Here is a 13,277-nt window from a genome sequence, read left to right as displayed (position 1 = left end):
ATAATACAGTATTATTAACTATAAACACCATACTGCATGTTAGATGCTCAGAACGTATTAATCTTATGACTGTAAGTTTGACCAGTATTTCCCCATTTCCCAGGTTACCCTCAGCCCCTGGTAACCACCACTCTACTCTCCGTGTCTCAGAGTTTAGCTTTTCTAGATTCCACATATAAGTGATATTATACAGTATTTGTCTTTTTTTTTTGAAGATTTTTATTTATGTATTTGACAGAGAGAGAGAGGAAGAGCACAAGTAGGGGGAGCAGCAGAGGGAGAAGGAGAAGCAGGCTCCCCACTGAGCAGGGAGCCCAATGTGGGATTCGATCCCAGGACCCTGGGATCATGATCTGAGCCGAAGGCAGACGCTTAACTGACTGAGCCACCCAGGCGCCCCAGTATTTGTCTTTCTTTGTCTGACTTATCAGTTAAGTATTATTTTATATAACCTTGCCAACTACCAGTCAATAGAATATTTGCATGCTTGTTTGATAAATCTACAATTATAATTAGCATATATTTACAGATTTCCTTTACACTACAGCACTAAAGATTTTTAAGTGATAACTTACCTATAGTAAGATACATAAACCTTAAGCATAGAGCTTGATGAATCTTCATAAATGTACAGACCTGGAATATTTCCAGCTCCCAGCAGGCTCCCTCTTACCTTTGACTTCTTTCACTCAACATGAACTTGTGAGATTCATTTATGTTGTTGTGTGAAGCCGTAATCCATGGTTTTGCCTTGCTGTGCGGTATACAATACAATAACAATTTATCCAGCCATTCTACTGTGGATGGACTTTGTGCTTCCAGTTTAGAGCTCTTTCACGATGACTCGGCGGATTTACTTGGCTGACCCTAGGACTTGCTGAGGTCTATACAACTTACGGCCCCAGTACATTGCTTCAGCTGTGTCTCCTCTTGCAACAGACCTCCCGTCCTGGGTTCCTTCGTCTCTCTGCTGTTTAGAACAAGGTTGGAGGTTCTAGTAGGAACCTGATATTTACTTATATTTTATCATAAAAATAAGTCAAATATATGCTCTGTGCTTAAAACAGGAAAGTGCTGATTCTCTCTCTCTTTTTCTTTATGTCTAAAAGTGCTTGAGCATTGTAATACTCTTTAGAATCAAAGCCAGCTTTCTCTAGATCATGCAGCTGTTCTGGGAGTTTAGTAGTTAACTGTTATCAAAATTGGATACCTCCTGTAGGGGCTGAATTTATCCCCTGACATTCATATGTTGAAGTGCTAACCCCCAGTACCTCAGACTGTGACTCTGTTTGGAGATAGGGCCTTTAGAGAAGTGATTTAAGTTAAAATGAGGACTTTAGAGTGGGCCCCAATCCAATCTGATTGGTATCCTTATTAAGAAGAGAAAATTTGGGGACACCTGGGTGGCTCAGTCAGTTAAGCGTCTGCCTTCGGCTCAGGTCATGATCCCAGGGTCCTGGGATCGAGCCCCACATTGGGCTCTCTGCTTGGCGGGGAGTCTGCTTCTCCCTCTGCCTCTGCCACTTTCCCTGCTTATTTGTTCTCTCTGACAAATAAAATCTTAAAAAAAAAAAAAAAAGAGAAAATTTGCGTACACGGGAAAGACACGAGGCATGAGGAAAGACCATGTGAAGAGACAGCAGAGGGCAGCCATCTGCAAGCCGAGGAGAGAGGCCTCAGAGGAAGCCTATCCTCTTGGCACCTTGATCCCGGCCTTCCAGCCTCCAGAACGGTGAGAAAGTAAATTCACGTTGCTTAAGCCTCCCAGGCGGTGGCATTTCGTGATAGTGGAGCTGGCAAACTAACACGCCTCCTCGAGTGAGTTTCCGGATGCCAAAAGGTAACATTTATAAAATAAGTCAGCTCTCTGAAAGAGAACAGAAAATTTTCCATTGTTAATCAGGAGCTTAGCAAACCCCAGCGTTTTAATGTGCCACAAACCAATCACTCAGTAGCGAACCCCATGCAGCCTGCGTGTTCTTCCTCTCCTGGTTTGGCTGCCTCCTGAATAATTTGAGATTTAGTTGCAGAAATCATACTCCTTTACCTTCAAATACTTCATGTTTTTATGTAAGAATGTTCTCTTACATAATTGTCAAATTCAGAAAATTTAACACTGACAAAGGCTATTACCTAACACATGGTCCACATTAAAATTGTGCCATTTTTCCCAATAATTTCTTTTCTGGCAATCTCTCCTCTCCTTCCCACTTCTAGGACCACATGTTTAATTAAAGATAATTAAATAATTAAATAATTAAAGTTTAATTAAAGATAATTAAATAATTATCTTGTCTCTTTAATCTTGTTTGTTTGTTTATTTATTTTAGGTAAGTAACCTCTACACCCAACATGGGGCTCGAACTCACTACCGTGAGATCCAGCGTCACATGCTCTGCCAACTGAGCCAGCCAGGTGCCCCTCATATCTCTTTAATCTCCTTTAAACTTTGTCTACCATGACATCTACATTTTTAACAATTACACAGCAGGTGTTTTGTAAATGTTCCTCAGTCTGGGTTTGTCTGATGATTAGGTTCAGGTTATGCCTCTTTAGCATAATTGGAACTTTAGACTTGCATAGCTGTTCACACCACAAAGCAAAGATGCATGCAACAGTTATCACACCCTTCCACTGCTTCAAAAGCAGCAAATACCACCTATATTCTAAGAGGAACATATATATTTTTTAAAGATTTTATTTATTTATTTGACAGAGAGAGCAAGCAAGCACGAGCAAGGGGAGCAGCAGAGGAGGTGGGGAAGCAGGCTCCCCGCTGAACAGGGAGTCCAAAGTGGGACTCGATCCCAGGACTCCGGGATCATGACCTGAGCCGAAGGCAGACGCTTAACCGACTGAGCCACCCAGGTGCCCCGAAGAGGAACATATCTGATAAATAAAATCACTTTGAAGTATTAGTGATGAAGAGTATTCTCCCCCTGAGTCAATACACCTGCTAGGCATCACTATTTTTTTAAAGATTTATTTATTTATTGGGGGTGGGGAAGGAGTGGGGGAGTGGGAGGAGGGGCAGAGGGAGAGGAAGAGAAAATCCTAAGCATACTCCCTGTGGAGGTCAGAGCCCATGCCCCGGCATCACTATATATATATATTTTTAAGATTTTTTTATTTATTTGAGAAAAAGAGCATGGGGGGAGGGTCAGTGAGGGTGGGAGAAGCAGACTCCCTACTGAGCAGGGAGCCTGAAGCAGGGACTCTATTCCAGGACCCTGGGATCATGACCTGAGCTGAAGGCAGATGCTTAACCAACTGAGCCACCCAGGCGCCCCATCACTGTATTTTTAAAGAACAATTTATTAGGCAGAAGGATGCGTTTTTTTTTAAAGTCATGAGGCATGTGTTTTTAATTCCAGGTGTAGGCTACTTCTCATATAGGCAACTCTATGCATGTTCAAGGGTGAGGAATGATGCAATTATACCCAGACTTATTTTGAAAACAGTCCTTGTTACAAAACCCTACAGGAGCAGCCTGCTTTCTATAACAGATGCAGTGAGTGAAGGACTGAAGCTGCTAAGCTTCAGTTTGTCTTGGTTTCCTGAGGTTTATATTATCAACCAATGAGGTCTTCATGGACTACATTTCAGAGTAGTTGAGTCTTGGATTGCAGAAGTTCTAATGTCTGGGGAGAGAAAGCCCCGTCCAAGCAAATTCGTTTGGGCAGCTGGTGGCCCTGTGAGCACATGGAGTGCCTAGGTGAGCAGCGAGCGGTGGAGGTGGGGAGCATGCTGGAAGAGAAGGGGTCCAGAAAGGGAGGTGAGATTCAAACACGAGCCTTTCCCTGTCTTCAAGTTTGCCCAAGGTTGGCCCTTTTCATCCTTCCTTCCTTCCTTCTTTCTTTCTCTCCTCCCTCCCTCCCTCTCTTTTTTAAAGATTTTACTTATTTGAGAGAACGAGCACACCTGCACATAAGTGGGGGGAGGGGCAGAGGGAGAGGGAAAGAATCTTTTTTTTTTTTTAAAGATTTATTTATTTATTTGAGAGAGCGAGAATGAGAGAGCTAGAGAGTACCTGAGAGGGGGGAGGGTTAGAGGGAGAAGCAGGCTCCTCGCCGAGCAGGGAGCCCGATGCGGGACTCGATCCCAGGACTCCAGGACCATGACCTGAGCCGAAGGCAGTCGCCCAACCAACTGAGCCACCCAGGCGCCCCTGAGGGAAAGAATCTTAAGCAGACTCCATGCTGAGTGTGGAGCCTGACCTGGGGCTCAGTCCCACAACCCCGAAATCATGACCTGAGCCGAAATCAAGAGTTGGATGCTCAACCGACTGAGCCTCCCAGGTGCCCCTAGATTGGTCCTTTTCTGGTTATGCCCCACTAATCAGAAAGAAAGCAAATGAGAGAGCAAATACATTACAAAATACGAGTTTTTTAGCAAGGATTTCAAATACAGGTTTTATTTAAGCCTGTAATTTTGCAGCAAATATCTGTCCTTATAAGCAAGTTTGCTATGAAGTGAGTGAAGGAAATAATTTATTTTCTTCCTTTTTATTTTTTCATATAGCAGAACAGCATGGTGGTTTTCTCGGTCCCTCCATTCCCCAGGCAACACTCCCAGCGCCCTCACGCCTTTGTGTCCCCTTTTTCCCTTTGTCGAAGTACCTGCACTGCAGCAACTTTTGCACCTGGGAGGGACAGGTGTAACCACTGACCCCATACGCAAAAGCCCCGTTTCTGTGTTACAGGCAAGGGGAGCGGCACAAGCAGGAGGCAGCATTTTACGGAATGGCTACAGTGATAGCCAACGAATGCAGTCAGTGGGATTTATTCTTTCTGTTGCACCCTTGGGTTCCTATAGGTGAGTGAACTTACGTCTGTGGAGCTCTAGAGTTACCAAAACATCCATGTAAACTTCTAATCAGACTGTTGGGCCTAGACCCGTGTCGAAAGTTTTAGGGGAACTATGTAATCTAAGCTAGTATCCATACGATGATAATGGGAGAAACAGTGAGAGAGGAGGGGGTTGCTTAAAAAGTCACCATTAAAGTAACTTTAGATATTACAGTTAAAAATAGTTTTTTAAGGTAGGTAGTTTGGTTTATGATATCTTCAAGGTATTCTCTCAGACTCCCTGTAAGTTTGTTTTGCTTTAATGTTTATAATTCTTTTGTTGTTGTTGTTGTTGTTAGAAAACTGAGTGGGGGGGCGCCTGGGTGGCTCAGTTGTTAAGTGTCTGCCTTCGGCTCAGGTCATGATCCCAGGGTCCTGGGATCGAGCCCCACATCGGGCTCCCTGCTCGGCGGGAAGCCTGCTTCTCCCTCTCCCACTCCCCCCACTGTGTTCCCTCTCTTGCTGTCTCTCTCTGTCAAAAAATAAAATCTTAAAAAAAAAGAAAACTGAGTGGATCTAGAAAGTTCTCACATGAAAAAAAATTGTAACTATGTATGGTAATGGTTGCTAACTGGACTTATTGCGGTGATTATTTTGCAATATATACAAATGTGGAATCATCACATTGCACATCTGAAACTAATATAATGTAATGTCAGTTACACCTCAGTGAAACAGTAAATGAATAACCACCAGCTACACCATTGCCAAATAGAGAATAAAATAAAACTATCAGTTTTCTACAATTTCCTTTAAAGTTTACTTTGGAAAACTTACAGAGCAGGGCGCATTTACAGTGAGTAAAAAGGGTGTCATTATTGTCTTCATTGGTTTATATCAATTTATTTAAATGCTTTTCACTTGAATTTAGAAGACAGCTGATTCTTCTGGCATCTCAGTATGTAGAGGAATTCTTGGAACTACCCATTTTAGGATCTTATTTGCATCAATATCCTGTGATCTTAAAAAGTTGGGGATAAGGGTAATGCAGTTATTGCTCCCATTTTGCAAACCTGAATAACCTCTAAACCGGTATCTTCCCTGCTGACAAGAAGAACAATTTCTAGTCTGTGGTGTTTAAGGTACTTCAAGTCCAGTTGTTTTAGTTTGGAAGAAGAAAGCAGAAATCTGTTTATAGTCTTCTCTGAGGCACTGGCTTCTTTTGCTTCAGCATATTTGGGGCTTCTCTTTTCTTTTTTCTTTTTTTTTTTTAAAGATTTTATTTATTTATTTGACAGAGACAGCGAGAGCAGGAACACAAGCAGGGGGAGTGGGAGAGGGAGAAGCAGGCTTCCCGCCGAGCAGGGAGCCCTATGTAGGACTCGATCCCAGGACGCTGGGATCATGACCTGAGCAGAAGGCAGACGCTTAACGACTGAGCCACCCAGGCGCCCCTGGGGCTTCTCTTTTCTATCTGCTTTCCTCAGATGAGCTTCCTCTCCAGAGTCTTCCCCTGGGAAAATATTTATAATGAGGAGTAAGGTGACCGTGTGGCCAAAAAAATGGACGAAACAGAAACCGGTGGTTGCACTTCTGAGGAAGGAAAGGTCTGTGTGGAAACCTAAAGTGGACTCTAGGCCCTTGCCATGGAAAAAAATGAAAGGGACACTTGGGTGTCCTTGTGACAAGCTGGATCCTTGTCACTGGATTCTTCCTGGGGGGTGGAGGGCTGAGCGTAAAGATCTGGCAGTCTGTAGGACCTCCATTATCTTGTGAGCCTCCAGGAGGGGTGGCTCCCTCTTTTTGTCCTGCGGAGAGAAACATGCAAGTCAGGAAACAGGCCTGATCACAGAAGCAGAAGGGAAATCCTTTAGGTGGTAGCAGGGCAGAAAGACTAGGAGAGAGAACTAGAGAAGTCTCAAAGTGTGTTTGAAAAAACCGCCAAGGTCCAACAGAATGAAACATGACACACCTCATGACCCAGCAGTCCCACACTGGGGAATGTATCCAAGAGAAACGGGTGCATATATCTACAAAAGACTACTTCAGGAATGTTCATAGCAGCCCGATTCATATTAGCTTAAACTTGGAAACAGGGCAAGTGTCCATCAGTAGGAGAATGGTTAACCAAATTGTGTATACACAATGAAAAGGAAGCCACGAGAAGAAAGAGATACTACAACAACACGGGGGCATCCATGGGTGTTCTGCTGAGCAGAAGGAGTTAGACACAGAAGAGTATAGACTGTAAGATCCCACTTACGTAAGTTCAAGGAAAAAACTGATCTACGGTTAAAAAAATTGCAGAAAAGTAACTAATTTACAGTTAGGGTAGGTTTTATTTTGTGGAAAAAGTAGAATTCTTTAGATCTTGATCCAGAGGGTTGTCACGTGGATACAGAGGTACACACACACACACTCACATGCACACACACATATTTATATTTACACACGTGTACGTATATAACATACATATATGTGTATATGTAAAATGTGATCAGTCTGTACCTTTAAGATTTGTCTATGTTATTGTTCATAAATTATAACTGAATAAAGAAAATTCAGTAGAGAAAAAGAGTTAATGTTAAGAAAATAAAAATAACCGCCCTTCCTGAGGGCTGTTAATCCCAAAGGTGCGCTTCACTGGACCTAGCAGTGAAATCATTCCCTAAAGAGGAAGGGGAACAAGCACTGAGAACCAGGATGAAATTCGTTTCTGAGAAGAGATTTGGATCAAGCTCAAGTGTCAAGGTCTCAAGGTCTTCTCTAGAGAGAAGACCCTTCTCTATATCATGCAATTGACTTGGCTGTGAAATAGTAAGCTTCCCTTCAGAAACTTATTCCTTCATTTTCTTGGAGGCTTACGATACAGGCCTGGAATGGGCTGCTGAGTGTGAACGATGACAAAACAAACTCCTACAGGAAGCTGAGAGTACTGAAGTGCTTCAAAAGAGCTAGATTCCCTTTAATTTTGGAACAACCTAATCCAGATTTCTTGGTTGTATAGGATATGCCTATTGCCTGCTTGTGTTCATAGCTCCTTCTGGAGATTCTGTTTTACCCACAACCTCTGGAAAGGTCGGTCCTACATATCCTTGGCTATGGCTGATTGGCCTGCTGATAGACACTCAGCTCATTCATTGGCTGACCAGTGACCAATCAGATTCTCATTTGAGAATTTCAACAGAGACTCAGTTGGTGGAAGATGTTAGTAGAAAGTGCAGGGCAGGGACTGGAGTATTAGGTTTTGGCCAGTTGAATGCCGAGTAAGTAGAGAAGCCAGTCTTTCCAAAGAAGCTATAACATGGGAAGGCCCGAAAAAGAGAGACAAGAGACTATGTGGTAACATAGTCTCTTGTCTCTCTTATATATATATATATTCTAATATATATATATATATTCTGATCCCTCTGAAGCCTGGATGTCCTCAAGGTTCATGGAGATATCCTTTTAGTAATCACTCTACCTCCAGCTCTACTCTACTCTTTTCTTAAGTTAGTTGAATGGGTGTCTACTCTGAATGAAATACTGACCCTTTCTTCCATACCCACCCAGGTTACTGAGTATTGAAATCCTATGATTAAAACTAGATTAAGACGTTTCAAACCACAGAAGATGATTAAATCCCACATCACTCATTCTTTCCTCCTACACAGATCAGTTCTGAACCTTTGTAACATGAAAACTCTGTAAGATGAGAATCCAGTCCTTAGCGAACTAGCTTTATTCTTAAGCTCCATCTTGACATTTTTGTTATCAGATCAGACTTAGCTAGGCCTGAGCTCTGCTACTCAGGCTGTATTCCAGATGTTAAAAACAAACCAACTACCCACCCCTTGTGCTCATCTCATTTCTTAAACCTGAGGCTACTCACCAAATCCTCCTGCTGACTACGGGGTGTTAGAACCTGCTAGGCAGCTTTTCTCTAATTCTGGGATGTCCTGCAGTGTTCAGCCTTCTGGGAATTTCCAAGGTCTCCAGATCAAGATACAAGCTTGTCCCAGTAACCAACCCAAGAATGTGGGCAGGACCACATAAAACTACATTCTTCCGGTGAACTAGACACATGATGACTATTTCAGGTCACTGATTGGCCAGCACAAGTGTTGTAAAATGTGGGAACCACAGGGATTGATTTGGGAAATTGTCACAGGGTAAGGCCACACATTTGGGTAAGGAGGTTGATGCCATTCATGGTCTCCAACTCTGGCTGAGTTGACACTGCTCATCCATTCTTTGTTTCTCCTTGTTCTGCTCCATTCCCGCTGTCTTCTAAACCTTTGATATTCTCCTCAAAGCCTCTTCAAAATTCTCATTCTTCTTCATTCATTTGAAGAATTCTCTTCAAAAGTCTCTCTACCTTTCTAAGTAGACTACCTAGCTTCATATTTCAGAAAGAAAACTTCAGTGATCTGCTAATGAACTTCCTTGGTTCCTATTTCTCTCCAGAGAGAAGTCTACACAGTTCCAGCTCAATTCTCATGCCTCCCCCCCACATTTAATCTACTGGAATCTGACTGTGCTTTCTCTACTCCACAAAAACTACCTTGGCAAAGTCATCAATGGTCCTGAGCTTTTACCAAGTTGGTTCCAGAAGCCTAAGGACCATTTCCTGTCTTTTTTGCCTGGCTAACTCCTACACAGATTTCATGCCTCATTTCCTCAGGAAGCCTTTCCTACCCTGAGGCTGGCTTAAGGCCCTTGGCAGTATATTTCCATACCACCCTGGGGGTCCACTTTTGGAATACTCATCAGTCATGTCATTACTATTCGTGGTTATATTCCTCCTCCACTGAAACATCCACATGACCATCCTGTAGACCGCTGTCTCCTCATCTCTAGGGCCTGCAGTGGAATTGAATTGATTGGGAGAAATCTCTGTTTCTATAATTGCAAAAGTTACCGTCTTTCCACCTCTCAGGGATAATGTGATCATTATAAATAAATGCTTTTCAATATGTAGCATACTGACATGCCGCCAAAGATGAGAACCCTTCTGCGACCTTGATCAGACCAAAGTAGGTCAAATATTTCCATGCAGATTGAAAACACTTTGAGCGGCAGAAGAGCATAGTGTTTAAAAGCATGGACTCTAGAACTGGGCTCCCTGAGCTCTGCCGTTTAGTAACTGTGACCATTGACAGGTTCCTCAACTTTTCTGAGTTTCCTTATCCTTATTTATAAAATGAAGAAAATAATACTCCCTATCTCATTGGCTTTTTGTGTTATCTGAAATAAGATATGTAAAGTGCTCAGAACATGTCTGACTCACGGTGTGCATTTAGTAGGTGTTTCCTAGTGTTATTATTCATCTTGAATGTTATGGAAAGATTCTATCAATACAAGCCCCATTTTCTTGGGCCCATCTTGTTACACTTTATATATATAAAATCTGTACACTACTGATAGGACTAAAGCCTACAGATGTTATTAGAACAGGACCTGCATGAGAGCAGAGACTGTTGATTCTGTTGGTCACGGCTCTGTCCCTAGCACCCACAGCAGTCCCTGGCTTAGAGTGGTGCTCAGGACATAGTCAAGAAATTGAATGAATGGGCAGGCAGATGTTGAGGGTTCCTCTCTGTAGATTTTTGTGAAGCTCAGTGAGTACTTAATTCCAGTCCCAGAAAATTTTCAATAATAACTTACATTTAAACTTAGAGTGTAATAAAAAATCAAGCCAAAATATTGCTTGAAGTTTGGAAATCAATTTTAAGTGGGTTTATTATAGTCTAGACATGAAATGCATAGCATACCAATAGCTAATACTTTTTTTTTTCTTTTAAGTAAGGATGAGAAGTTCCTTTTCTTTAAAAAAAACCACAATTACCTGTAGTCTGTGGTTATTTGGGCAGACAATAAATGGTTTGTAATGAACAGTACTGATTTTTAAGAGAAGTAATCTTTATACATGATGTTCGAGTATGCAGTTCTTCCTTTATATGGCTCATGGAATCGTAGAAAAATTCTCATGGGCTTTCAGCGTTGAACCAGAAAGGAATATAGCTCCCAGGATGAATTTACTCACAATAACTGCAACTGAGTTCCTTTTGTAGACTCACAGAATGATTGGCTATTTTGGCCAAATCTCTAATTCTACAGAGAAAGAACGATTTCAGTTCCGTGCTCACATCTCATTTCTCCAGCGTGCAGGCTACTGTGCTAGGTGCTATGGCAAATGCAGAGACGGTAGGTAAAGACCCAGGCCGGCCTCGAGAAGCGCGCAGACGCGGCGGATACACGGGTCTGTGCTACGGCGCAGAATGCGGTACGGGTCACGGATGATGTACAAGCGGCTGTAAGAACTCCCAGATGTCACAGAGAGAGGGACAGAGACTGCGAGGTTTCATTTATGTGGCTTAAGAAAGTCTTTGCGAGGGCAACACCATCGTGACGTTTAAACGCCAGCACACGAAGCCGAATCGCAACGAACAGGTGAGAGCCGCAAGAGGGAGCGGCCGCAGCCGCCGTGGAGGAGGGAGAGGACGACAGGGCGAGTCTGGACACCCGCACACGGCGCGACCGGGCGGCGCCGCAGCCCGGCTAAGTGAGCGGCGAACTGGCACCGAGGCTGCTTGGATAGAGCGAAGCTACATTTGAAGGATTCCCAGGCCAGTCTGCCGGACGGTGGGGAGGCATGAGCCAAATCCAGAAGTCAAATCTCACCTTTTAGTTGGTGCTTTTTAGATGCGAACAAACCCATAATGCCATTAGAACTTGTTCAGCTGTATATTTGCAAAGGTTCCTGAAGAGTGCTTCACTTTCTGGAAAGATGTCAGGTGGCTAGTTCTATTTTACGAAGCCTCTTTTATTTTTTATTTTTTTTTTAAAGATTTTATTTATTTATTTTAGAGACAGAGCACAAGAGGGGGGAGGGTCAGAGGGAGAAGCAGACTCCCTGCTGAGCAGGGAGCCCGATGCGGGACTCGATCCAGGGACTCCAGGATCATGACCTGAGCCCAAGGCAGTTGCTTAACCAACTGAGCCACCCAGGCGCCCCACGAAGCCTCTTTTAGATGTCACATTCCGCAGGTGGTGCTTGGGGGTCTGGTCTTGGGAACAGGGCGGTGTGATCGCCCTCTGATCGCCAGAGTTCGGGCACAGGTTGGGCAAGGTGATCTCTGGTGGTCTCGCCCCCAGCCTTGGGGGAGGGGAGCAAAGAACGTGTTGGGGGATGAGTAGGGTTTGGCTGAGCCCCTGCAGAGCCCTCAGGGACTTGGTCTGATCCTGGGTCTTGCCTCCCTGAACAGTATCTAGTTCTGGAACTAAGGTGAACTGTGAAACATTAGACCCAGGTCCCCCAGCAATTTTTCCCCTCCTTCCTCGTTATCCTCTCCTCCCTAGCCTTTTCTCTCCTTCCCCCAGGGGTTTGCAGACCAATTTTAAAGTTCAGGACACCTGGGAATTTTTGTCATGGGGGAAAGGAAAGAGAATAGGAGCAGTGAAGAGATAGAATCTAATATAATCTTAGAGAAAGAAATCTATGCTCACTTTAGTAGCACCAAGATTCAGCTGACTAGTTGCGATTAATTAAATCACTTAACAAACAGAGACTGAACAGCCACCATATGTAAATTATGGTGCTGCTGGGGATAACAAGAAGGATGTTGCTGTAATTCAGGGTGGAAATTGTTACCTCTACAACAGTAATAACTAGTATAGTGTTTTAAGCTTGAAGAGCTTTTCTGGCATGACAGCTCATTTGGTCCTCATAACCCCCATAATGATTATCCTTATCCGTCACTTCACATACAAGGGGACTGATATCAGAAAGGTTAAGTACGTCTAACGTCACATAGTTAGGGCTGAGAGTAGGATCAAGGTCTTCAGATGATAAATTTTAGCTTCTTTCTCCTTTAATCACACAAGCTAATGGAAGCTGACAAAATGATTTCCAATGTATGGATATGGATATAGTCATGGAGCCAAATCTTGTCTTTTCACACAACTTATTAATTAGGGACCCACAGGATCATAAACACAAAACCCTTACCTTCTGCCACAGTTACCACCACCCAGCAGACCAACAGCCAGTAGGAGAAGCAGAGTCTGCGAGCCATGACTTCCACCCTGCACAGTCTCTGCCCCGGACCCAAGGTTGCTTTAAAGGGGGGGTCGGTGAGTCACCCGCAGCCTGATTCAGGTAATTTGCATTTGCACAGTGGACCACAGGGATGGGGCCTGCGGTGTGAGGGTGAGAAATCAGCAAGGAAATTCCAGACAGTATTTATCAACCAGAAGCTTCTTGCAATGACAGCCAAACGTCATTCCTCTGTCCTTGGAGTCAGATTGTGGAGAACCGCGCCCTCACTATCCTTTTAATCCCCTCAAATCTTCTCTCCCGTTAGCGTCTTCTCTTTACTTGCTCTATGGGCCTCCCTCTGCAAGAGAAAGAGTCTCTCTAGGAAATACTCAACAGTGCTTCCCTCTGTGTAGTTTACTTACTCAAAAAAAGCTGAACAGGATGGGGTGGACATTATCCAAAGGCTT

At 43.5% G+C, this 13,277-nt stretch overlaps 1 protein-coding gene and 1 long non-coding RNA gene across 2 annotated transcripts; one reads left to right on the top strand and one right to left on the bottom strand.

Annotated features, from left to right (window-relative positions):
- The first annotated feature begins 856 nt into the window (after positions 1 to 856).
- LOC129045991 (uncharacterized) lies at positions 857 to 3,062 on the top strand. Its single transcript, XR_008506590.2, has 3 exons — positions 857 to 984; positions 2,331 to 2,415; positions 2,717 to 3,062. It is a non-coding gene; the product is annotated as an uncharacterized LOC129045991 (long non-coding RNA).
- Positions 3,063 to 5,409: 2,347 nt separating this feature from the next.
- On the bottom strand, positions 5,410 to 12,858 carry ODAPH (odontogenesis associated phosphoprotein). The gene is made up of 2 exons (XM_045879503.3): positions 12,781 to 12,858; positions 5,410 to 6,595 (listed from the first exon to the last, which is right to left on the bottom strand). The coding sequence occupies exons 1-2, from the start codon at positions 12,845 to 12,847 to the stop codon at positions 6,258 to 6,260; spliced, it is 405 nt and encodes a 134-aa protein (XP_045735459.1). The 5' UTR covers positions 12,848 to 12,858; the 3' UTR covers positions 5,410 to 6,257.
- Between the last annotated feature and the right edge of the window lie 419 nt (positions 12,859 to 13,277).

The sequence above is a fragment of the Mirounga angustirostris genome, unplaced genomic scaffold, assembly GCF_029215605.1.
Source record: "Mirounga angustirostris isolate CCGP_5_RB_7025 unplaced genomic scaffold, mMirAng1.0.hap1 SCAF_2, whole genome shotgun sequence".
NCBI lineage: Eukaryota > Metazoa > Chordata > Mammalia > Carnivora > Phocidae > Mirounga > Mirounga angustirostris.
The sequence above is the reverse complement of the archived record's forward strand: the minus strand, read 5'-3'. Positions and strand labels throughout refer to the sequence as shown.

Coding starts and splice junctions, on each gene's coding strand:
- ODAPH (XM_045879503.3), bottom strand. CDS start 12,847: ATGGCTCGCAGACTCTGCTTCTCCTACTGGCTGTTGGTCTGCTGGGTG. Junction 6,596..12,780: donor GGTGGTAACTGTGGCAGAAG/GTAAGGGTTTTG, acceptor TTCTCTCCGCAG/GACAAAAAGAGGGAGCCACC.